The sequence below is a fragment of the Chiloscyllium plagiosum genome, chromosome 36 (genome assembly GCF_004010195.1).
Source record: "Chiloscyllium plagiosum isolate BGI_BamShark_2017 chromosome 36, ASM401019v2, whole genome shotgun sequence".
NCBI classification, from domain to species: domain Eukaryota; kingdom Metazoa; phylum Chordata; class Chondrichthyes; order Orectolobiformes; family Hemiscylliidae; genus Chiloscyllium; species Chiloscyllium plagiosum.
The window spans coordinates 10,486,846-10,511,417 of NC_057745.1; the positions used below are offsets into that span (position 1 = coordinate 10,486,846).

Here is a 24,572-nt window from a genome sequence, read left to right on the forward strand (position 1 = left end):
CAGGCATAATGCTAAATGAAAAAAGCATGGTACAAACACCAAACACAATGGCTGCTGTGACATTGTTCTTCAGAACCTAATAATGTGAATATCTCTGAACAATTACAATTGCCAGACTACTTTTATAAAGCAGCTGATGATAGAAGTTTTCAAGAACAGTGGAGTTGGGAAGAGGATTGTTTACTTCATCCCTCAGGGGCTGTAGTTTATTTTATTCTTTCAGAAGTGTGGGTGTCACTGTTTGGACTGGAAGTTTTTGCTTATCTCAGATTGTCTTTGGGAAAAGTGCTGCTGAGCTTCTTTCTTGCACTGCTGCAATTCATCTGATGTATGTATACCCTGGGATAGGAATTCTTTGATTTTGATGCTGTGACAGTGATCGAACAGCACTGTCTTTCCAGTCAGCATGGTGAGAGACTCGGAAGGCTGATCTGTTACATACTGGATGGTATTTCCCCATTACCAACATCATCGGTTTATTGCTGCTGGGATGATACTGATGTTCTGGTTAAAGTTCAGTTATGTGTGGTCTGACTTTTCATTACAAAGTTCCTCTAATTATGTTTGTGCAGCAGTGCACAAGTTACCACAGAATGAAGTCTGCGTTGTGCCTTCTAGGCTTAAATATACCCATGCGTTTTAACAGGAACATTGTGAACCAAAGTTCAAATCATTTCACGTAGGCCCGTGATAGCCAATAATACAGAATATTAACCCAAATTATTGCATTTTAAAACTGGAAAATTAACTCTAAGGAAAATAACTCTCAAGAGAAGCTGAGTCTTGGAGAAGAGCAAAATCAACATTTATTCTATCGTTAAATTGGCATTCCAGTCAGACAATCAGCACAGACATCTAGTAGTTTTTGGAACATAATTGCAATAAAAATGTTTTCATCCAGTCTAGTACTAAACAGTAGGTAGCCGTCTGTGGACTTTTCTGCAGCTCGTTTAGGGTCTGGATTAAAAACAGAATAGGCTGGAAATATTCAACAGATCAAACAGCATCTGTGAAGGTGAAAGCAAAGTTAACGTTTCAGGTCACTGACATTTCATAAAAACATTTGTCTGGATACAGCACAGTCTGCAGCAACCACCAGCAAAGAGACCTAAATCAATATAAATTTAAGATCAGCAATTTGGCCCCAACTCTCCTTTGCTTCATTTGAAACAGAACCTAAACTAATCTGCAATTGAAATCATTGTCTGACAGTGATTTAGGTGCTGGAGGAAATGTTCATTAATGTCTTTAATGTATTCATGAAGCTTTTGCTTATAAGTAGCAAATTTGCTGAGTTGGAATGAATCTATGCATTCAGCAGCTCCCCTGCTGAATGCAAAGATGGGCTTTAATTAATATTAAAGGTATTTGATGAACAATAAGCCATTCATACTACACCCTGAAATCAATAAGAATGATGTTGCTCTGAGCTGAATTAGTTCCTCTTACTATTCAAATTGTGCTGGGAGCATATTGGTCATTAACAAATTAGAGCAGAACACACGTACAGGATAGTTAGCTGCAACCAGACTGTTGGATGCACCTTTTTTAATCCATTTCCACGAAACTTAAATTGGTCTCATTTCTTTCTCTTCAAATTATGAGGAAGTTATAATAGCAACCACTGTTGTTAAAAGGGCTTTGTCACTTTAGTTTTCAGATTTGCCATGAAAGAAATACTGGCCAGCGATTAAACCGGCATCTACAGAATAGAAGAACAGTTGGATGGCTCCAATTTTTGACATACTTTATGACTACACTTTTGTGATTCCTTTTCTGTGCATTGAGTGGTTAGAGCTGAGGAACCACACCCTTTTTTTCTCTTAAGAGCTGTCAATTCAAATACATATAATTGAAACCTATTTCCTCAAGGTTTACACAGGCTTTATTGCTATATTTGCCCTCAAGTAACAGGTTAACTTGAACCCTTAACATCTGGTTATTTTGAACTTGATGACTCTGGGACATCTAGGAACAAATAATTACTTCTATTGATGCCTCTTTATCAATTGCATATTGTGAAGCTTCACATTCTGCGGGCTTTCCGTGGTCGGCAGCCATTGTGAGGAATTGGCGTGTTGTCTGTGAGTGAAACCACCTGGAGGCCACCCATGCTTAATCCTTTTATGGCAGACTGCAATGACAAATGACAGGAGGAAATCAGGAAAACAACACAAAGTAGTGCATTCAGATCCTCAAACATATTTTAAAAATATGAACATCTTATCTAAAACAATGAACTAAGTTTCCTGATAATTCAGTGAGTTGATATTATCAATAGCTCTTCCTCAAAGATCCAAAGTTCTAATCCCTTCTTGAGATGGCAGTAGGAACACTAAATGGATTTTGGTTCCCCTGAACTAGGAAATGAAAGAAAAACCACCAGTTTATACCTCTTGAACAAGATCCAGTGATCTCTACTGAGACGTTTATATGAGGTTATGTCAGGAGCCTCATTCCTGATGAAGGGCTGTTACTCGTAACGTTGATTCTCCTGCTTCTCAGATGCTGCCTGACCAGCTGTACTTTTCCAGCACTACATTCTCGACTTATGTCAGGAGCGGTCATGATCAAATGTGACGCTCACCAAAACTGTCGCAGGTTGCACTCAGTGTCCCAGTTTCACAATGAAGAGTAAATGTATGTGATGAATTAAAGGGTGAAAATGAGGTCTGCAGATGCTGGAAATCAGAGTCAAGATTAGAGTTGTGCTGGAAAAGCACAGCAGGTCAGGCAGCATCCAGGAAGCAGGAAAATCAACGTTTCGGGCAAAAGCCCTTCATCAGGACTGACCAATTGAAAGATGTGGAACTGTACCCTAGTTAGAGTTTGTGTCTTCAGGATAGGAGAGAGTATTAGATGGGGAGAAGTGTACAAATGAACACAACACAATACCAATTAACAATGAAATGTGGAGTAGCATCAATGAGTAAATCATTAGAGAAGTAACAATCGGTCAAGAGTTAATATCAATGAGAAATGGAGGAGCAGTAACTTAGTGTCTTATTGTTAGACTGATCTCATTAAACTATTAACAAAAGACCCAGGTCAAATCTCACCATGGCAGATGAAATTTGAATTTAGTAAAAGTCTAGAATTAAGAGACTACTGATGGTCATGAAGCTATTGTCAATTGTTGGAAAAACTTACTTGCTTCACTAAATTCCTTTAGAGAATTGTTTTCCTTATCTTGTCTGGCCTACATGTGACTCCAGACCCACAGCAATCTGGTTGACACTTAACTGCCCTCTGGGCAAATAGGGATGGACAAAAAATGCTGATCTAGCCACTAACATCCCAGAAATGAACAATAACATTAAAGACACAGCAGCAGCAGCAATCAGAGACAGAATAACGACCATTGAATCGTATCAGAGGTAAGAGTTAACATAACTAGGGTCCACTCGTTCCACACAGGCCACTGAGATGCCAGAGATCAACAATACATTTAGGGTCATGTACCATGCCATTTGGCTTCCTCTACCTCATCCTCAACCACTGTTGGACCTGGCACTGCAGATAGGAATATAATAATTATAGATTCAATCCTGTATCTTGATTACTTGGTAAAACTCCACCTATACTTATATGTGGGACAGAGATCAAGCAAGATGACCACAGTGATTCACAGCCTCAAATTGACATTAACTGATATTAACAATCCAAATATTGCATTATATGATGGACAGTTATATGATAGATATGACACATTCCATAGTGTATATGATGTGAAGACCATCGAACATTTGAAATAATTTTAACTTTGCTTACTTATGCATGGGAATTAATATTCCCTGGAAGAGAATATACTGCACAGGATTCATTTCAAATCCTCTCCCAGCTTTTTGTCCTTTTACACCACAGACAAAAATACAGGAAACAAAGCAGAAAATCAAGGTCCATAAATCTAGCTGCAGTTATACATCTGAATAGTCTTCCTCCTCAATTTTTCTTTCTGTCACAGTCTTAATGTTCTCATGCCAACACACCCACAGGGAATTTGATAAACACTTGGAGAAAAATATTAAAAGATAATTGCAATTATAAATACAAATCCCTAAAGCAGAACAAGCATTGGCATAACCATGATGGGCTAAATAGCCTCCTCCTGCACTGAAATTTCTATAATACACAAAGAGCAAACTCCAGTAATTATCCCAATCAGTTATACGAGCAAGCGAGAGAAAATCAAGTGTTTAAAGGATTAAAGCCAGAAGGAGAGGCTAAAACTCAGCATGGAGACTAACAGCAATGAGACAGCCTAATGTCATCAGCATATGCAACATCAGATCTGGTTTTCCAAATAAATATCCCCTGAGATTAATTTGCTAAGAATTAATCTCTGGGATAATACTAATGAATAACTGTTTGTGTGCAGAATTCTGAGAAGCTATCTGAGAGATGCAAAGAGGCATCAGGAAACAGGCTTGTTGATCCAAAGGCATTGGCTGCCTTCATGTTTTTTTTACAGTAAACTTTTCCACCTTGTGTGGCAGAACCTAACCTATTTCAGAAGTACGCCTGATGACATGGGGAATACTGGTTAACTACTGTTGTGATTCTTTATTATTGTCCCTGAATAATAAATTTCCAATGTTCATAATTTTAAATACTTTTAGTGAAATCATAAATAAGTGAATATATCAGCTACAAGAAATGCTCCTCACAAGACACACATCTGATGGTTGTTTTAGTAATGGTTTCATTTAATTAATACTAAACATTTATTTGAAGAACCAATGCAGACCAATTTTTGTTTCTTTAATTGTCTTGTTTATACCTCCTTACAGCTCATCATTGTGGTTAGTTAACCACTCTGGAAAAGTAGAAAGATTATGGTGCCAAATGTACATGCAACCATGTTGCTGGAATATTTTGTTTGGCAAGCTGACTGCTTTTCTGGGTGACGTGATGAACATTATTGTGCACAGGCTCTTATGCTGGGCTGGTAATCCAGTGGCCTGGATTAATATTAACGATGAGTTGTATTTGGTTTAAACATGCCTGTAAATAGAAATTTTTAAAATCCTATAGGAAAGAAAATCCAAGCCTGGTATGATTTGTGTCTGACTCTTCCACACCTATACAGCTGGCCCTCAATTTTTTTCTGAAGTAGCCTGGAGACATACTTCAGTGACTACTTTCTGTGAGGAAATGGTTGCCAGTAATGCTCATATTCTGAAAATTAATGTAGAAATAAATGAGGATATGAATCAAAATCAGACTGTTGGGAAGAAAGTTTCTTCCTGGCTGACTATGATGACTTTCTCAATCTGGTTGTGGTGAAGGGTTCTCCTAAGGCAGACATGTGCCTTACCCACTCCTGACTAATTTTTGATGAAGTCACTCTATGTTATACATGAAAATGATTCCATCATTTCTTCCTTTGCCTAAATAAGCACATAAAAATCAAGGTAGTAAGTGCAGAACTATATTCATTCAAGATAAGTTTTCCTACAAAATCCTAGATATTTGCTATTTTCAATGTAGAACAAGCTTCTAAATATCTTGGCTGTTGTCGAGCCAAGAACAGACATGTGGAGTTAATAGTGCATATTATTGTCTATTGTTGCAGACAGCAATGAGTGTTTCAGAACAATGGATTATTTAAATATATAGCAACAGCTTGCAGAACAAATATACATGGTGATCTCAGTGATCTGCTAGTAAAACGTTTTCCTTCACACTGGAGCTGGTGCATGAGACACACAAAGATAATGCCAATGAAGAGATGCAAAGGCTTCAGCAGGATCTATTTCAGTAACTGAGTTCTGTAACTCACCAGCCTGCCGGGTCCCAAACCCTTCACCACCACACGCACAAAGGATATTCCTCGATCTGTTGCTTTCTGCCAACAATACAAACAGGAATATTTTATTTAGGATTTTGTTTTACACGTAATGATAATGCTTTTAAAGTATTATTTCTTAGTACTGCCCACTACTCTCCTACATCATGGGTGCCACATTTTCTGTTCCCAAACAACCACTTTGTATTCTGCTAAAACAGATCTTGAAATAATCTCCCTGATTTTTGCTCTTACGGCTAAGCAATCTGGTGTTGTCTGCTTAACTCTGGTGGTAGCACAAGGCTCCATCTGGTGATTAAATGTCTCATAGTACTGTTTGAAGAGCAAGATTAGTTTTGTGGTAGCCACTTGGTTGTAGAAGGGAACTTTGATTATCCGATATTCGATGAATCGAATTTTGGATTATCCAAACAAGACGCAAGGTCCCGATGCGTGGCTAACTATGTTATCCAGCGTTCGATTAACCTAACAAAATACTCCCCACCCGTGTCCTTCAGATAATCGAAGTTCCTCTGTAAATGGGTTGCCCTCACTGTGATTGCCAGCATCAGCCTGATAACAAAATTAATGGCAAGCTTTGGGTGTTATGAACATCTTAGATAGGGAGCTCACTATTCAAATAGGAACTTGGTACCAACAGGCCAAAGTTTGAGAGACCTGCAGCTGTGTAAGGAAGGCAACACACATAAACTTTGTTCAGCGAGAAGATGTAAAATTTTAATTCTCAAAGAATGTCTGGGAGATTTGCATGAAGACATAACACTATGTGATTCACAGATGAAGCAGATTTAGTTTGGTCCAGGATTCTGTTAGTGTTGAGAAAATCAGAACAGCAGTAGGAGAATCTGTGTCAATGTTAACTGAGCATCTGTGCTGGAGCTTACACATTTTATGATACTTGTTGTTAAGCTGTTTTTGTTTATGTACTTTTTATGTATATTCCAAATGACTGTCTTTTCTTAGTTAAAATTAATGTTGGAAGAATCATTTTAGCAGTTAACAAAATGAGCAAGTTCCAAAAGATATTAATTACTCAAAAAAGTGAATCTAGTCTGTTTCATTTCAGATATGTGTGCCAGAGACAAAACATTTGTTTTAGCTGCGTTTTTTTTTAAAAACAAAGTACAGTTCACTGCAGTTGTAACCAATTTGCTTTGAACATTCGCCTTTTAACAGAAATTGATTGCATGTGAGCAAATCAAGAGTTAAACTTATATGGTGAAGGGTAGGGGAATGGGTCTGGGTGGGTTACTCTTCGGAGAGTCGGTGTGGACTTGTTGGGCCGAAGGGTCTGTATCCATACCGTAGGGAATCTAATCTAATCTAAACAAAACGCATGCACCATTAAATCTGCCAGAGAAACTGGATACAGGAAATGTTGCAAAACATAAATAGGCATACACTATTTCTTAAAAAAAAATATTCAGTTACCAGTGAATCATCCATAGAATGCTCACAGCAAATCAGTATATGTTGTTATCGACTAGAATTAAAATTGTATCAACGCATATGTTCCCTCAAGACTACAGGCAGTCTGGGTGAATTAATTCAAACAGTAATTGATATTGAGACTGGGGATCATACCCCAGTTGTGGTTTGTAATTAAGAGTCTGTAGATATTGTGGATCTAACATTGGATGTTCCAGGAGAGTTTTCTTCACAGTGTAAATGACCGCTTTTGCTCATCCCCAAGCCAGTTAATGGAAGATACAGGTCTAGTGTTGAGAAGAGAAATGAGATTGAGTGAAATAAGCACAATTTGCTTTGATTGTTTACTTGGCATTTGTAAAACAAAGCCACTTAATAATTCTTATTTGGTTTTGTCAGCCAATCTTCAGAAAGACACTTCAGGACTTGGACAAAAGACAAGCAATTCGGTTTTATTTAAACAGGGAATTGGTGAGTCCTACTGTTGTACCCTTGGATTTCAATCTGGTGAAATTACACACTGAGCAGTATTGAGTACACTCCTGATCATTAAACACACCCCATAATTGTATTCAGGAGAACATATATTACAGACCTAGAACTTGTAGTTATAAGTATAGATAGATATAAATTAATATTTCACTGTATTGGTTGTATCTGTATATTTTTGTTCTGTTAATCCATGTTTATATGGTAATAGCACACTCTGCTGGAGCTACTCCTTAATGTGCAATATTAAACATACAGTGAGATGTGTGTGTTAGGGATACTTCTATAAATGGTGCCATTTTCCCATACAAATTCACATACTCTCTTAGCAAACTTTCCAAGCAAGAAAAATTGCTATATTAAAATATCGAACTTGAGATAACTGGCTAGTAGGTAATCGTGCATTGAAAATCGGTTTTAAATCAACTATAAGGCAGAAATAGCAATGAGTTTCACTTTTTTTGCATTAATGTAAAAGCATTAATCAAACTAATTGTAGAGCTAAAAGGCAATTGCTGTTTGGATTTAATAAATCGAATATTTATGACAAATAAAATTGTAATAGCAATATTAAAATACTGCAATGTTTGCAGTAATTTTTGTAAGTAATATAAATTGAATGCATCATACTGGAAAATTAGTTAGTGAGGCTTGACACAGAACAAACACTTTATTACAAACAGACACTATTGTAGGAACAGCATAAAACTATATAGTGAGGACATGAAAACAAGAAAAGGGCTTTTGAGGCAGGCTCTAAGCAAAGTTTTGAAAAACTGGCAAATGGAGCCTTTCACTTCATCAAAAAGTAATTATCATGTTCTTACCAAAAAAAAATCGGATTGCATAAACAAAGAATCAATTTCTAAATTAATTTAAAGCTAATTATCTATAATTGTGGGTTCTTCTCATATTTCCATCTGAGTAATGACATCTCTGAAAAAGTCTGCAATGAGATCTCGAACAATCATTTGTTTTTATTTCAGGCGCATAAGTGACTATGATAACCACTTACTCAAGTTAATCCCAGTCTTACTGCAGTAAACTGAAGATTAGGATGACCTGTCCAACATCACATTTCATTTCAATTTAATTTTTTGCCACCTGACAAGCGTTTTCCTGCAGCTTTTCTGGTACTCTGCAATCAACATACATTTTAAGATTTTTATGCTTAGTTGCTGGTACTGAACAGTGAGCAGAATGCCTGCAATTTGGTGGGGTTGGATCACAGAATATTTGTTCATAGTGAACTCACAGATTGGGTCTTGTAGAGTTAGATAGCCTATTGTGGGTTGCACAATTTAGCCATCTACACAAGTTTAAAGGGCCTTGAACACAAAGCTAAATGGATGCCTCGAAGTACAAATATTGTTTCAAATTTAATAGTTAAGTCTTTAATTTCAAATTTCAAACAAGTCTTTGCCAAGGCTGATTTGGAATTTTAGGGGAAACAGAGAAGTGAAAGGAAACTCAATGTGGAAAGATAAAACTGGTCCTGTGGGCCTTTAACAGCATGATACAACATCTGATTTGGTGTCTGGTAGCTAGTACAGTGAGTCATTTTTAAACTGAGTGTATATCTGTATTGGGTGGATGCAAAGAGGACTGCATTTTTCCTCTCCAGAGAACAGTGCACATTGTTCCCTGCAGCTTGAGATCATCATGTTCAGTACCATGGACAGATACAAATAGATGAGGGTACACTTAAATAATCTACCAAGTCAACAACATCACAGAACCATGTGTGGTTTAAAGACCCTACATTGCACGCCATCATAAGTTATCTGTCAATCTATTGCATATTTGCAGCTCACAGAAGCTATGCTCCAGACAAAAGGGTTCAAATCTACCCTCTTAAGACCCCAAGGTAAATTCACTCACAGGATGACCAATCAGAGAAAAGTCACCTCACCATGCCTGTAAATTGATTAGAAGGAACCAGCAAGGAGCTGCTCCTCCAATCCCAGGCTTGATTTCCCTCGTCTTATTCCTGACAAGCTCACTAGTAAGAGCACCAAACGCCGGAAAGCAATAACTGGTGAATGGAAGAACAGAGAGCAGTTAGGAAAGTAACTTATTGCAGTGAGGGAGTCACTGGTGGAGCCTTAAGCGAGAATGGTGGGGAGAAAGGCAATTGCAAGAAGGCTTGTGGAGGGAGAAGGCATCCAAATACTCCATAAATGAACACAAATATTGAAGCTACTGTTACTAATTGACTGCTTCATCAAATGAATTTGTTTGTGAGAATGAAAATGTAGACACTTGAAAATCACAATGTAATCTTAGGAAAATCTCAAGAGGGTCCCTTGAAAAAAGAAGACTTCTGCATCTCTCCCAGGATAATGATTTCCCAATACCAAAACAATGCAGTAATCTTTACTATACAATTCCAGTTCCTATATCAGCCACATTTGCAACTTCTTTATAATCACCAGTTGAATGTCAAACTGGAGGCAGTTTAATCCAATGGCATCATGTCTCCTATTAAATGGATTGAGATTGCCCAAAATTAGTTTGTGTAAAATCCATGTCGCCAACGGAGAAAAAAAATTATTATTTTCACATTATTTTCGGCTGGCTTGATTCTTCAGCTAAAAGATGACCATTTCAAAATAGTGTACAACTGAGCCTCTAAAAGGTGTTTAATGAATTCTGAAAATGGCGATCAGTAAAGGTAAAAGCAGCAGTGAAAGTGGTTTTAGAAAGTTTTCCAGGTGCTGTGACGAAACACAAAGTCAATTCATCAAATAGGTTTAAAATATGCATTTATAATGGAAAAGGAAAACTGCTTTACCGCTGCTGCTGAGATGCCAGCAGTCTGCGCTGCAATTGGAGTCCCCTTCTTGGCATTCTTAAATCCTTCTGTACCACATGAAGTCCGTACCATGCTTAGTCCATCATGGGTAGTAACCTGAACGTGTGTGCTCAGGGAAAAAAACAACATCTAAGTGACAGAAAAACTGGGGTAGAAATCCCTGAAAATTTGTCAATCAGATTTCAACTTGTACGCATTTAGAGTCATCGAGTTATACAGCAAGGAAACAGACCCTTCGGTCCAACCTGTCCGTGCTGACCAGATATCCTAAACTGGTCTAATCCATTTGCCAGTATTTGGCCCATATTCATCTAAATCCTTCATATTCATGTACCCATCCAGATGCCTTTTAAATCTTGTAATTGTACCAACCTTCACCACTTCCTCTGGCAGCTCATTCCATATATGTACCACCCTCTGCATGAAAAAGTTGTTCCTCAGGTTCCTTTTACATCTTTCTCTAGTTTTGGACTCACCTACCCTGGGAAAAAAGGCCTTGGCTATTCACCATATCCATGCCCTCGTGAGTTTATAAATCTTGATAAAGTCATCCCTCAGTCTCTGACTTTCCACAGAAAAAAGCCCGAGCCAATTCAGCCTCCTCTTGTAGTTCAAATCTCCAATCCTGGCAACATCCTTGTAAATCTTTTCTGAACCCTTTCAAGTTTAACAATGTATTTCCTATAGCAGAGAGACCAGAATTGAATTTAGTATCCTAAACGTGGCCTCATCAAAGTCTTGCACAGCCGCAACATGATGTCCCAACTCCTATACTCAGTGCACTGACCAATGAAGGCAAGCATACCAAAAGCCTTCTTTATCAACTTGTCTACTTGCAACTCCACTTTCAAGGAAATATGCACCTGCACCACTAGATTGGCAACACTCCCCAAGACCCTACCATTAACTGCATAAGCCCTAACCTGGTTTGCCTCACCAAAATGCAACACCTCATTTATCTAAATTGCAAGGTACACCCTAAATTTATATAAATCAAACTCTATTTACCACTCCATCTATTGAAGGTCCCATTGTACTATGAGATAATCTTCTTTACTGTCCACTATACCACCAATTTTGGTATCATCTGCAAACTTACTAAACAGACCTCCTATGTTAATATCCTAATTATTTATTTAAATGACAAAAAGCAGTGGACCCAGTCCCGATTCTTGCGGCACACTGCTGGTCACAGCTCCAGACCACCACCCTCTGTTTCCTACTTGCAAGCCAATTTTGTATCTGATTGGCTAGCTCCCTCTGGATTTCATGTGATCTAACCTTGCTAAGTACTCTACCATGCAAAACCTTATTGAATACTTCACTGAAATCCATATAGACAACATCTACTGCTCTGTCTTCATCAGTCTTCTTTGTCCCCTATTCAAAAACCTCAATCAAGTTAATGAGACAGGATTCCCACACACAAAGCCGTGTTGACTACCCTGAATCAGTTTTTGCCTTTACAAATAGTGTATTCTGTCCCTCAGAATTCCCTCCAACAGGTTACCCTCCACTGATGTAGGCCACACTGTTCTGAGTTCCAGTGGCTTTTCCTTACACCTTTCTTCAATAATGGTACCACATTAACTACCCTCCAGTCTTCCAGCAAATTACGTGTGGCTTTTGATGATACAAGTATGTCAGCAAACGGCCCAGCAATCTCTTCCTGAGCTTCCCACAAAATCTGGGATATACCTGATCAGATCCAGGGGATTTATCTACCTTTATGTGTCTTAAGACTCCCACATCCCCTCTTCCCCAATATGGACACTTTTCAAGTCATCACTATTTATTTACCAAGTTCCCTACCTTCCATGTCCTTCTCCACTGTAAATACTGATGCAAAATATTTGTTTAGTATCTCACCCATATTCCGTGGTTACACACATAGACAATCTCACTGATCTTTAAGGAGTCCTATTCTCTCCCTAGTTACCCTTTTGTCCTAAATGTATTTGTAGGATCTTTCTGGATTCTCCTTAAGCCTATTTGCCAAAGCTATCTCATGTCCCCTTTTTGTCCTCTTGATTTCACTCTTAAGTATACTCCTACTGCCCTTCTACTCTTCTATGAATTCATTTGATCCCAATTGTCGATATTTATCATATGTCTCCTTCCTTTTCTTGACCAGACCCTCAATTTTTTCCTCATCCAGCATTGAAACTTTATTGCTGGAACAGCACAGCGGGTCAGGCAGCATCCAGGGAACAGGAGATTCGACGTTTCGGGCACAGGCCCTTCTTCAGGAATTCCTGAAGAAGGGCCTGTGCCCGAAACGTCGAATCTCCTGTTCCCTGGATGCTGCCTGACCCGCTGTGCTGTTCCAGCAATAAAGTTTCAACTTTGATCTCCAGCATCTGCAGACCTCACTTCCTCCTCATCCAGCATTCCCTACACTTACCAGCCTTGCCCTTCGCACTAACAGGAACATACAGTTTCTGAACTCACATTATCTCAGTTTTGAAGGCCTCCCACTTTCCAACCATCTGTTTACCTGCGAACAGCTTCCCCCAATCAGTAGTTAATATTCACTGCGGTAAATAATGACCGTGTTGATAATCCAGAATAAGTACAATTCCATGCAAACTAAGGATTGCTCCACTTTGCCCATGCCACAGCAGAGCCCAATATTCTGTACTGCACTCTGGCATTTTTCCTATAAACTTTACAATAAGACATGGGTAACATTGCCAATTACTGTCAAATCAGGGATAGTTTAGTGCTGTGAGCAAATTATCATGGGTAATGGGTTGACATGATCCCAATGTCATTTTAGCCAATTAAAGAATTTCCAACTTGAGAGTCTAATCTTAAAAATGAAAAACCAACATCCGCCTCCATCCACCACCACAGTCCTCCCTGTGAAAGAACATGCCAATTACTTTTTAAAACTACAACAAAAGTTCTGCATTTATACAGTACATTTAGCAGTTTAACAAAAAAGTTTCAAAATGACAGAAACAAAAAAGGCGAGGGTTCAGAACAGATTAACCAGGATATTGCCAGGTATGGAAAGTTTCAGTAATAAAGAAAGGCTGGATAAGCTGGAACTTTTTTAACTGGAGCAAAAGAGGTTCAGAGGTGACCTTATAGAAGTTTATAAAATAATGAGGGGTTAATGGAGTTAATGGTAGTTGTCTTTACCCTAGCATAGGGAATTTCAATACCGGGGGCAGATTTTCAAGGTGAAAGGAGAGGCATTTATAAAAGGCATGGGGACAATTACTTTTACACAGGGGGTGGTCCATGTGTGGAATGAACTTCCAGAGAAAGTGTTGGATGTAAGTGCAATTACAACATTCAAAAGACATTTGGATATAAATAGGAAAGGTTTGGTGGGCTTTGGGCCAGGAGCAGGCAGGTGGGACTATTTTAATTTGGGATTACGTTCGGCATGGACTGGCTGGATCAAACATCTGTTTCCGTCCTGTATGACTCTACGACTATGTCTTCAGAAAGAAGGACATTTTAAGAACGATAATCAAATGCAAGGCCAGGGATGAATTTTGAGGCGGGATTTTAATGGCAGAGAGAGGGAGATGTGAAAAGGCAAGAGGCAAAGATGGGAAAAATGAGCACAAATTTAGGTGAGATTACATTCAAGCTTACAGAACAAAAAGATGAGATTGCAATTTTCTGAAATAACATAGGATTCAAGGATGTTTATTTGAATTTAACACTGAAGGTGATTTTAGATGAGTGGAGAACAGCACATCAAAAAGACTGGCAGTTTCTTAATACACTAGACAGTCAGCCTCAATTTCTTTGCTCACATCCTGGAATGGCACTTGAACATAGAGCCGCTTGACCAGAAGTGAAGATGTTACCTACTGAAACGCAGTTGACACTTGAGAGATACTAGAGAGAGATGCGAGTTCAGGAATGGTCCTGAAGGTACCTGGTTCGAAATTTAGCTTATTGGGAAAGAGGAAATAAGAAGCAGAAAAATGATATTATTTTCAACCTAAAAATCATAATAAAATAATGAGCAAATCTAAACATGGTGTTGCTTTCATTAAGGGGGAGTTATTGGTATTTTCAGAAAATGAATTTATGTTAATCTGAATGAATGATTTAATTTTTTAAAAAAAATGTTCATTTAATTTTCAAGACGTCAGGAATTTTTAAAATATAGATCTAATTCTGAAATATGCTTTCTGCATCAAACATGTCAAATTAATTATTGATTTAAACCAAATGTTCACTCTTGTGTAAGATGCTATTTACACTGGATTATCTACTTTAAGGTTGCAACAACACAGTTTGATTTTTTACTGTCATACTTTCTGTCAAAATTCTCCCTTGAAGGCAATGACTGATGCTTGGGCAAGTGGCTTACTTTTTGTTTGAAAACAAGTGTCTCAAAACCATTTGATCATGTAGTCAGTCAAAGCCAAGAAAAATCTTGTCCTCAAGAAAAACCACACTTGCATTTTCTGGATATGGATATGTATATGAATATGGATTAGTAGTCAGTTAACTTGCTTGTATTTATTAACTTGGAAAAGTGAATTATAGTGCCAATTATAGTGTCCAATCAGGTAGTCATCTCAGATTAATGAATCTAGTATCTGTCATTAAACATTGCTATATCAAATACTTACTTATTATATGTTGCCTTGATATGTGCTATGTGTAGCTCTTCAAACTTTTTGCCTCCCCAGCGCAAAGGGCTCTCCTGTCCTAGCATTGGAGGCAGGATACTGTAGGTGACACACAACTAATAATAATTCAACTGTATGAATAATAAGAAAGCTCATATTAAATCTCCTCTTTGGGAATTTCATCACTTTTTTCAATCTCCAATAATCTACTGTGCTGCAATTTTGAGCTTTCTAACAGGGTATACTGCTCCACTTACACAGGCAGCATGTTCACAATGGACCAGCATATTTCCTTGTCCTCCATGATACACTCAGTGGGCCTGAGAAACTGCACCATTTTGTACCAGCTGTGACTATGATCCACCCTTGTCAATTTTAACTGCAGCGAATTGAACCTTCTGACCTTTAAAATAGCTGACATGCTGAGAAGAATTTGGAACTATGAAGTCAATGGGAGCTTCACCATAATCATTGTAAAGCCAACTTGAAAAGTTGACAGTGATTCAGATCATACCACTGTCTGCAAAATTCTTTATATTTTAAGTGCCACCAGCACATAATGAGTCTGCTCAATGCTTATAAGATACAACAGCAAAATCTCTTTCCAAATGTCCTCACTTTATGGAATTGAGTCTTGCTGGAGTATGGTTCTGCAGCCACAGGTAACCCTCTGGTTGTCCATGTGCTTGCCATTCTCTGTAGTGGTAGCTAGGTCAAGTGATAACATATTCCTTGAAATAATAGATAACTGGAATTGAGATATAGGTAAGCCATGAGCAGGCTTGGGGGGCGGAAGGGCCTATTACTATTTTTAGCACACTCACATTTGAATCAGAATTCCACCGTCAACCTTGACTACATAATATTTAACCTCTACTTCTGCATTATCAAGGAGCTGTCTTGGGAATAAAATTATAATGTAAGGTGACCTGTCTCCTCATGAAAATATTAAGGATCCTATGGCATATTTTAAACAGATGGCAGTGAGTTCTTGCCATCCTGTGACAAACATTATTTTTTGAACAAATGGCACCCAAATAATTAACTGGTCATTATTACACTGTTTTTGGAATACCTTGCTCAAACCCCTTGGCATCACAGTAGCCCACAAACCTACCAACACACTTAAACAGCAATTAATGAAACTAATGGATACATTAGATACTACCAGTGAATCTAATGTAATTTACAAGATCCCATGCAAGAACTGTAAAAAACACTATATCAGACAAGCTAGCAGGAAACTTGTCACCAGGATACATTAACACTGACTAGCCACCAAAAGACACGACCCACTAATCACTAGTTTCCATGCATACAGACAAAGAAGGACACCACTTTGAGTGGGACAACACACATATCCTAGGACAGGCGAAACAAAGACACAAGACTGCTTAGAGGCATGGCATTCTAACCAGAACTTCATCAATAAATACATCAATTTCGATCCTATCTATGTTCCCTAGAAAAAAAAGAACCAGATATGACATCATCCGCCTTAAGAAACCAAGACCTATAAAATATAGAGACAGGACATACCACTAGCACTTCACCAGAGACTCTCACTGATGATGTTAGGTAGTATGGTGACAAAACTTCTGAAAACAAATCTTCCAGCTCAACGAGCTAACTTACATACTTATCATCAACCGGAGCTACAAATCTTCTCAAAAATTGCTAACACCTTGCTGTGTATAAACTGGCTGCTGAGTTTGCCCACAGTGGCTCAGTGGGTAGCACTGCTGCCTCACAGCACCAGAGTCCCAGGTTCGATTCCAGCCTCGGGCAACTGTCTCTGTGGAGTTTGCACATTCTCCCAGTGTCTGCATGGGTTTCCTCCCACAGTCTAAAGATGTGCAGGTCAGGTGAATTGGCCATGCTAAATTGCCCATATTGTGAGGTGCATTAGTCAGAGGGAAATGGGTCTGGGTCGGTTACTCTTCGGAAGGTCGGTGTGGACTGGTTGGGCTGAAGGGCCTGTTTCCACACTGTAGGTAATCTAATCTAAACAGTGACAACAGTCTGAAACTAATGTATTAACTACAAAGAAACATGGGATACTCTGAGCACAGAATATAAAGTCTAGTTCTTTCTTCACTGGAAAGTGAATACTTGTTTGCCATTTGAACAAAGAAAAAAAAATCAGAGCAGAGTCTAAACCTGATCTCACTCAAATTCCACTTTCAAATAAGGGTCAACGCAAAGTAAGCCTAAATAAGAGCCTGGCTATTTTATCAGCTATTTTATCTGCTTTCTAACCGAGAATGCAATTGTAGTGCTGCTTACAAAATACCTTAGCTTTTACACCATTAAAAGGAAGTGTCTGAAAAAGCTCTGCCCAATTATCGGACAAGAAAAGGTTAAACACTTTAAGAGCAGCTCAAAGCCAGATGGGCATTTAAAAAAATACTGCATTTCAGCAAGAACCAGTGTGATTTCCAAGACACAAAATGGGTCCCGGCTCCACGTGAAAGGCCAGATCATTTAGCTTGTGGTCTTTATGAAGATCCTGTCTCTGAAAACAGGATTTAATCCTGTTCAGTTTTCAAGCAGCACTGTTTTTGGATAGCAAATCCTGAAGTTGGACCGTGTGGTTCAAAATTAGACATATGGTTTTCCATAAAAAATATTTAGTCTAAAACAGTGCAGCTGAGAAAGAAGCAGGAATACCTGAAATCTGCTGAAGTCTTGCCTTCTGTTCGTTCTGTAGAATTGCTCTCCTTTTCTGCTAGTTCTTGTAACTTTATGAAACTTGTATGTACCAAGCAGCGCTGGCTTTCCACTGAATCAACATGACCACTGGGAGAAGGATATGTAGACATTAGCATGAGTACAAATAAAACGCCACACAGTAAAGGTGAAAGCAAAGATATGTTACTGAATTCAGTTACTGCAATATTCAGAAATCACACTCTGATCATTTCACAGTGGAATTTTACTGCATCTTTATCCTCCAACATGACCAAATTCTAGATTTTAGACTCACTACTTTGATTAAAAATGTGGGGAGGTCAAACATATATATTCTTCTTGATATTATTGCTAAAAGCTGCTGCATTTTTAGAGAAGCTGCCTTTCATTCAGGCTTTAGATAACTCTGGTTTCTTCAACAACACCTTCCAAACTTGCAACTACAAGTACAAGGAAAGCAGATGCACAGGAACCACCTGCAAGCTCCTCTCCAGGTTACACACCATTCTGAATTGGAACTAAATTGCTGTTCCTTTCCTATGACTGGAGAAAAATCCAAGGACACTCCTGCAAGCAGCTCTGTGGTTATATCTATAACCCTTGGACTACAGCAATTGAGGAGGATGGCTCATCACCATGTTCTCAAGGGCAATTAGTAATGGGCAACAAGTTCAGTGATATCATATGACAGAATTAGAAAACATGAGTGTCAAAAATCAGTTGGATGGGGAACAAGAAGGGTCTCCATAATGCAACCAACAATCTTTTCCAAATACTATAGAGTCATAGAGATGTAAAGCATGGAAACAGACCCTTCGGTCCAACCCGTCCATTTCGACCAGATATCCCAATCCAATCAAGTCCCACCTGCCAGCACCCAGCCCATATCCCTCCAAATCCTTCCTATTCATATACCCATCCAAATGCCTCTTAAATGTTGCAATTGTACCAGCCTCTCAGTCTCTCCCGATAGCTCAAATCATCCAACCCTGGCAACATCCTTGTAAATCTCTTCTGAACCCTTTCAAATTTCACAACATCTTTCCGATAGGAAGGAGACCAGAATTGCACACAATATTCCAACAGTGGCCTCACCAATGTCCTCTACAGCCGCAACATGACCCCCAACTCTTGTACTCAATACTCTGACCAATAAAAGAAAGCATACCAAATGCTTTCTTCACTATCCTATCTACCTGCAACTCCACTTTCAAGGAGCTATGAACCTGCACTCCAAGGTCTCTTTGTTTAGCCACATTCCCTAGGACCTTACCATTAAGTGTATAAGTCTTGCTAAGATTTGCTTTCCCAAAATGCAGCACCTTGCATTTATCTGAATTAAACTCCATCTGCCACTTCTCAGCCCATTGGCCCATCCGATCAAGTTCCTGTTGTAATCTGAGGTAACCCTCTTCGCTATCCACTTACACCTCTAAATATGGTGTCATCTGCAAACATACTAATTATACCTCTTATGCTCACATCCAAATCATTTATGTAAATGACAAAAAGTAGAGGACCCAGTACCGATCCTTGTGGCACTCCACTGGTCACAGGCCTCCAGTCTGAAAAACAACCTTCCACCACCACCCTCTGTCTTCTACCTTTGAGCAAGTTCTGCATCCAAATGGCTAGTTCTCCCTGTATTCTGTAAGATCTAACCTTGCTAACCAGTCTCCCATCGGGAACTTTGTTGAACACCTTACTGAAGTTCATATAGATCACATTTACCGCTCTGCCCTCATCGATCCTCTTTGTTACTTCTTCAAAAAACTCAATCAAGTTTGTGAGACATGATTTCCCATGCACAAAGCCATGTTGACTATCCCTAATCAGTCCGTGCCTTTCCAAATACATGTACATCCTGTCCCTCAGGTATCCCTCCAACAACTTGCCCACCACCGAGGTCACGCTCACTGGCTTATAGTTCCCTGGCTTATCCTTACCACCTTTCTTAAACAGTGGCGTCACGTTAGCCAACCACCAGTCTTCCGGCACCTCACCTGTGACTATCGATGATACAAATATCTCAGCAAGAGGCCCAGCAATCACTTCTCTAGCTTCCCACAGAGTTCTAGGGTACACCTGATCAAGTCCTAGGGACTTATCCACCTTTATGCGTTTCAAGACATCCAGCACTTCCTCCTCTGTAATATGGACATTTTGCAAGGTGTCACCATCTATTTCCCTACATTCTATGTATTCCATATCCTTTTCCACAGTAAATACTGATGCAAAGTACTCGTTTAGTATCTCCCCCATTTTCTGCAGCTCCACACAAAGGCCGCCTTGCTGATCTTTGAGGGGTCCTATTCTCTCCCTAATTACCCTTTTGTTCTTAATGTATTTGTAAAAACACCTTAGCTTTGGAAAATAGAATTAAGGAGAATCTATCTCATATCCCCTTTTTGACCTCTAGATTTCCCTCTTAAGTATACTCCTACTGCCTTTATACTCTTCTCGGGATTCACTCAATCTATCCTGTCTATACCTGACATATGTTTCAATAGACAATAGGTGCAGGAGTAGGCCATTCTGCCCTTCGAGCCTGCACCACCATTCAATATGATCATGGCTGATCATCCTTAATCAGTATCCTGTTCCTGCCTTATCTTCATAACCCTTGATTCCACAATCCTTGAGAGCTCTATCCAACTCTTAGATAATGGCCTACTGGTATTATCGCTATACTGTTAAACCAGAGATCCAAGCAATGTTCTTGTGACTCGGGTTCAAATCCTGCCATGGCAGCTGATAGGATTTGAATTCAATAATAATCTGGAAATAAGAGCCCAGTAATGATCATTAAACCATTATCGATTTTTGGAAAAATCCATGTAGCTCACTAAAGAAAAGGAAAATTGCATCATTTTTTCAGCTTTGCCCTACATGTGACTCCAGACCTGCAGAAATGTGGTCAACTCTTAAGTACACTCTGGGCAATTAAGAATGTGCAACAAATGCTGGTCTAGTCAGTAATGCCCACATTCCTTGAATGACTTTAAAAGAAGATTGTGGGGACAAGGTCAGAAAGTAGATTTCAGTGGGTTTGATAGGAGAGTGAAAGAAATTTTGAGATTGTGTCTTTCCATGCCAGTGAGTATCAAAAGAGGAGAATGGAGTGATTGCTAGAAACCTACTTTAGAAGGGTGGTAATTTCTGGGGCACTGGGACTGGTTCTAGGGAAACTGGAACCTATATGACCAGATGGTCTATATATGACAGGGCCAAGATAAATATCTTTGCAGAGAGATTCGTTAGAACGGTTGAGGATTTAAGCAAGATTGGCAGGGAGGTGGGAACCTAAGGGCAAGTTCAGAGCATGGAATAGGATGCAGAAATTCAGCGAATATCTCTGCTGCTTCTGCTTTTCGGGAGTGAAAGGCTATAAAGTGCAGGAATTTGGCAGTATCAAAATGCACATTTGCGATGCAAGGAGTATACAAAAACTGAGGGCATAGGTCAACGCATAACTTGATAGCATAGCTACACCAAAGGGGAGGCAAGAAGACAGCTCATTATTACCGGATTTCAAGTTTTCAGGCGAATAGAGGGATGTTGCCAGGGTTGGAGGATCTGAGCTATCGGGAGAGGCTGAACAGGCTGGGACTGTTTTCCCTGGAGCGTCGGAGGCTGAGGGGTGACCTTATAGAAGTTTACAAAATTATGAGGGGCATAGATAGGATAAATAGACAAAGCCTTTTCCCTGGGGTCGGGGATTCCAGAACTTGAGGGCATAGGTTTAGGGTGAGAGGGGAAAGATATAAAAGAGATCGAAGAGGCAACTTTTTCCATGCAGAGGATGGTACGTGTATGGAATGAGCTGCCAGAGGATGTGGTAGAGGCTGGTACAATTGCAACATTTAAGAGGCATTTGGATGGGTATATGAATAGAAGAGTTTGAAGCGATATTGGCCGGGTGCTGGCAGGTGAGACTAGATTGGGTTGGGATATCTGGTCAGCATGGACGGGCTGGACCGAAGGGTCTATTTCCATGCTGTACATCTCTATGACTATAGAAGGCTGGGAATTACGGATTTTGCACTTTTCATGACCCCCTGGTCATCACAAAATACAGTTTAATTGAATAAATTTATGAAATCATCACTTCCTCAGTACTACACAGGAATGCTTACCTATCAAGATTATTTATTCTAAATAATTGAAACATAGCAATCCATTTGCACACAGCATGATCACACAGACATCAACACTGTTTTATGACAATGACCCACTCTAATCTAAGTCCTACACTAGGACATGAGCAGAAGAAACAAGTCTAAAACCCCAATATGGGAATGAAAAGAGTTGGTGCACTGTGTTGAGGCTTTAAACAGGAGCCCTTTCTGTTTGCTCTGGCAGATGTAAGAGATCTCATGCTGCCACTTCAAAGGAGCTAAAATCTGGCTAATATTAATCTCTTAATCACAAATCATGCTATATGAAGTTTATTACAATGCTGTTTCTGGGAGCTTGGCATGCACAAATTTGCTGCTTTGTTTGCGATATTTAGAATTCTAAATTGACTGTAAAGTTCTTTGACATGTCCAGTGGTAATGAAATATAAATGCTAAGTATTTTTACGTGATAATGGTTAAAGTCCTTCATCAGCAATGTGGGGGGAGGGGGGGGGGGGGTTGCTGAGAGATAAATAGGAGGTACCTGGGAAGATCATAGGTAGATGTAGGTGGGAGGTAATTCTAGTAGGTCAGTAGGGAGGGTGGAGCAGATAGGCCACATTTCCATCCTTTCTGTGTCCAGCTTGTCCCTCAAAGAATGTTAGGTATTTATATGATCTCCTTTCATTCTTTGAAAATGTGGGATATAAATGAATTAATGTTATTTCTGCAAGTATAAATTCTGATACAGAACAGGAATAAGAAAATACATATTCAGCAAAAAGAAAGGATATGTGAGCATGAGACATGAATACAGAACAATGGTGGATATATGGGCAAACAGGAAAACATCTGTTCTCCTCGCTTGTACAGAGACACAGGAACAAACCCTAATTAAAGAGGTCAAAGTGGCCTCTGGATGGAAATAGATGCTGATAGAAGAAAAGATATGCCTAATCAATAATCTATAATAGACTGACGTCAAACACCCTTATGGGAGTCAGAGATAAGAGTTTGTCACGGACAAAACAGGATAAACAGAAGTTGTGGGATAAGTCTTAAGGAAATGAGTGACGTAAGCGAAGCAGGGAACAAATAATGGAATAAGGAAAACATATGGGAAAAGAAACTGTATAAATTGTAAGGGTTTTTTGGGATAAAGTGTGCATTTTGTCATTACCTTACCTGGTAATTAGACAAAGCACCCATCTATAGGTGTACAAATAAATGGCTGATTCAGAAATTAGTCTCGGACTGAAATTATTAAAGTGAGTGAGCTTTTGTTTCTCACAAAAAAGAAACTCTTGCAAATAAAGGCCCAGTCTCTTCAATGCTATGGCATAGGGTGTCTCAACATCCTGGGGATTAATCTGGTGAACTGCCACTAATTCATCTATGGCAAACTGTCATCCTTCAGAAGGGGCCAATTACTCCTGCTGTGGTCTCACCAAGGTTCTATACAATTGAAGCAAAGTACCTTGATCCCTGTGTTCAAACTCTCTTGCTTTAGAGGTGAATATACCATTTTAAAATACACTGCTGGTTGCATCAGCATGTAATACCCATCCCCAACTGCCTTTTAAATGAGTGGGTTGGTTGGGCTATTTCATGGGCAGTTAAAAGTCAACCAAATTGCTGTGGGACTGGATGGGCCAGGCTGGATAAGGGAGGCAGATTCCTTTCTCAAGCTGTATGAGGTTAGTATGAGAAACTAATGTTGAGGTAGATGAGCAGTATTAAGTTAGAACGTTGAAGCAGACTCAAGGGGCTGAAATGCCTGCTCCTGCTCTTATAATTTTGACCTTCCTCCATGGTCATATGTAATATTTATCATTTCAGCATGTGTTTTTGATGCTTTAACCATTATTACTAAAAACAAACTGGCTTCTTGGTTGCTGCTCTGCCTGCAATGTTAGTTTTCGGTGACTTATGAACAAGGACATCCAGGTGCCTTTGGATTTCAAGCGCTTCCCAATCCCCCAAGAGAGGCGAGGAAGCGGAGAACCGTTTTGGAGAGGTGGAGTTCCAGAGACGCTGCTGCTGTCTCCGAGTGGGAGAGACACGGGGAGGCCAAGGGGCTGAACGGCCTCCTGTCAATGTGGTGGGGGCGACAGTCACCATGGAAACGAGGCCTAGTAGGGCAGGCACACCGACTCACCAGCCGCCTCTAGCTTGCAGTAACCCTTGACCCAGCCGCCGCAGCACAACCCGTGGCCCGAGCATCATAGACGCAGTACGAACACCAGCCTTTGCCCCACTCTGGCTCCCAGGCCCAGGCTTGGGCCTCCAGCCACCACCAAACCAAAGGGAGGGATGGAGATATTAATAACTAGATTCTCATTCCTCCTATCAAACCACAGCATAAATTAACATAGCCACATATATAATTCATTTCATGCCTCACGACCATCCAAATTCATAACGACACAATTATTTTTCTGTGTTTTATACGAATGTATGATATGAACCACCCCCAAACATCACTTGGTATCATCCGCCCGTCGACTGTTCCATTTCATTACTTTAAGGGACGCAATTACAAGTTTAAATGAATATGTTGCAGTTTTCTGTTATAATTATGTTGTATTTATAATAGGTTTCGATTCATTGGTGTT

The 24,572-nt window shown here is 39.4% G+C and overlaps 1 protein-coding gene across 1 annotated transcript; it reads right to left on the minus strand.

Moving 5' to 3' along the window:
• Positions 1-781: 781 nt before the first annotated feature.
• On the minus strand, positions 782-24,271 carry mrps11 (mitochondrial ribosomal protein S11). The gene is made up of 7 exons (XM_043677301.1): positions 24,116-24,271; positions 17,819-17,947; positions 15,149-15,247; positions 10,521-10,650; positions 5,783-5,848; positions 1,987-2,134; positions 782-1,007 (listed from the first exon to the last, which is right to left on the minus strand). The coding sequence occupies exons 1-6, from the start codon at positions 24,181-24,183 to the stop codon at positions 2,027-2,029; spliced, it is 600 nt and encodes a 199-aa protein (XP_043533236.1). The 5' UTR covers positions 24,184-24,271; the 3' UTR covers positions 782-1,007; positions 1,987-2,026.
• Positions 24,272-24,572: the final 301 nt, after the last annotated feature.

Excerpts from the sequence above, each read along its gene's own strand:
- mrps11 (XM_043677301.1), bottom strand. The coding sequence starts at position 24,183 with ATGATGCTCGGGCCACGGGTTGTGCTGCGGCGGCTGGGTCAAGGGTTA. Across the intron at positions 10,651-15,148 it reads ATCAAGGCAACATATAATAA|CACACACGTTCAGGTTACTA; the intron begins GTAAGTATTTGA and ends TTTTTCCCTGAG. Across the intron at positions 2,135-5,782 it reads GTTTGGGACCCGGCAGGCTG|TCTGCCATAAAAGGATTAAG; the intron begins GTGAGTTACAGA and ends TTGTCATTGCAG.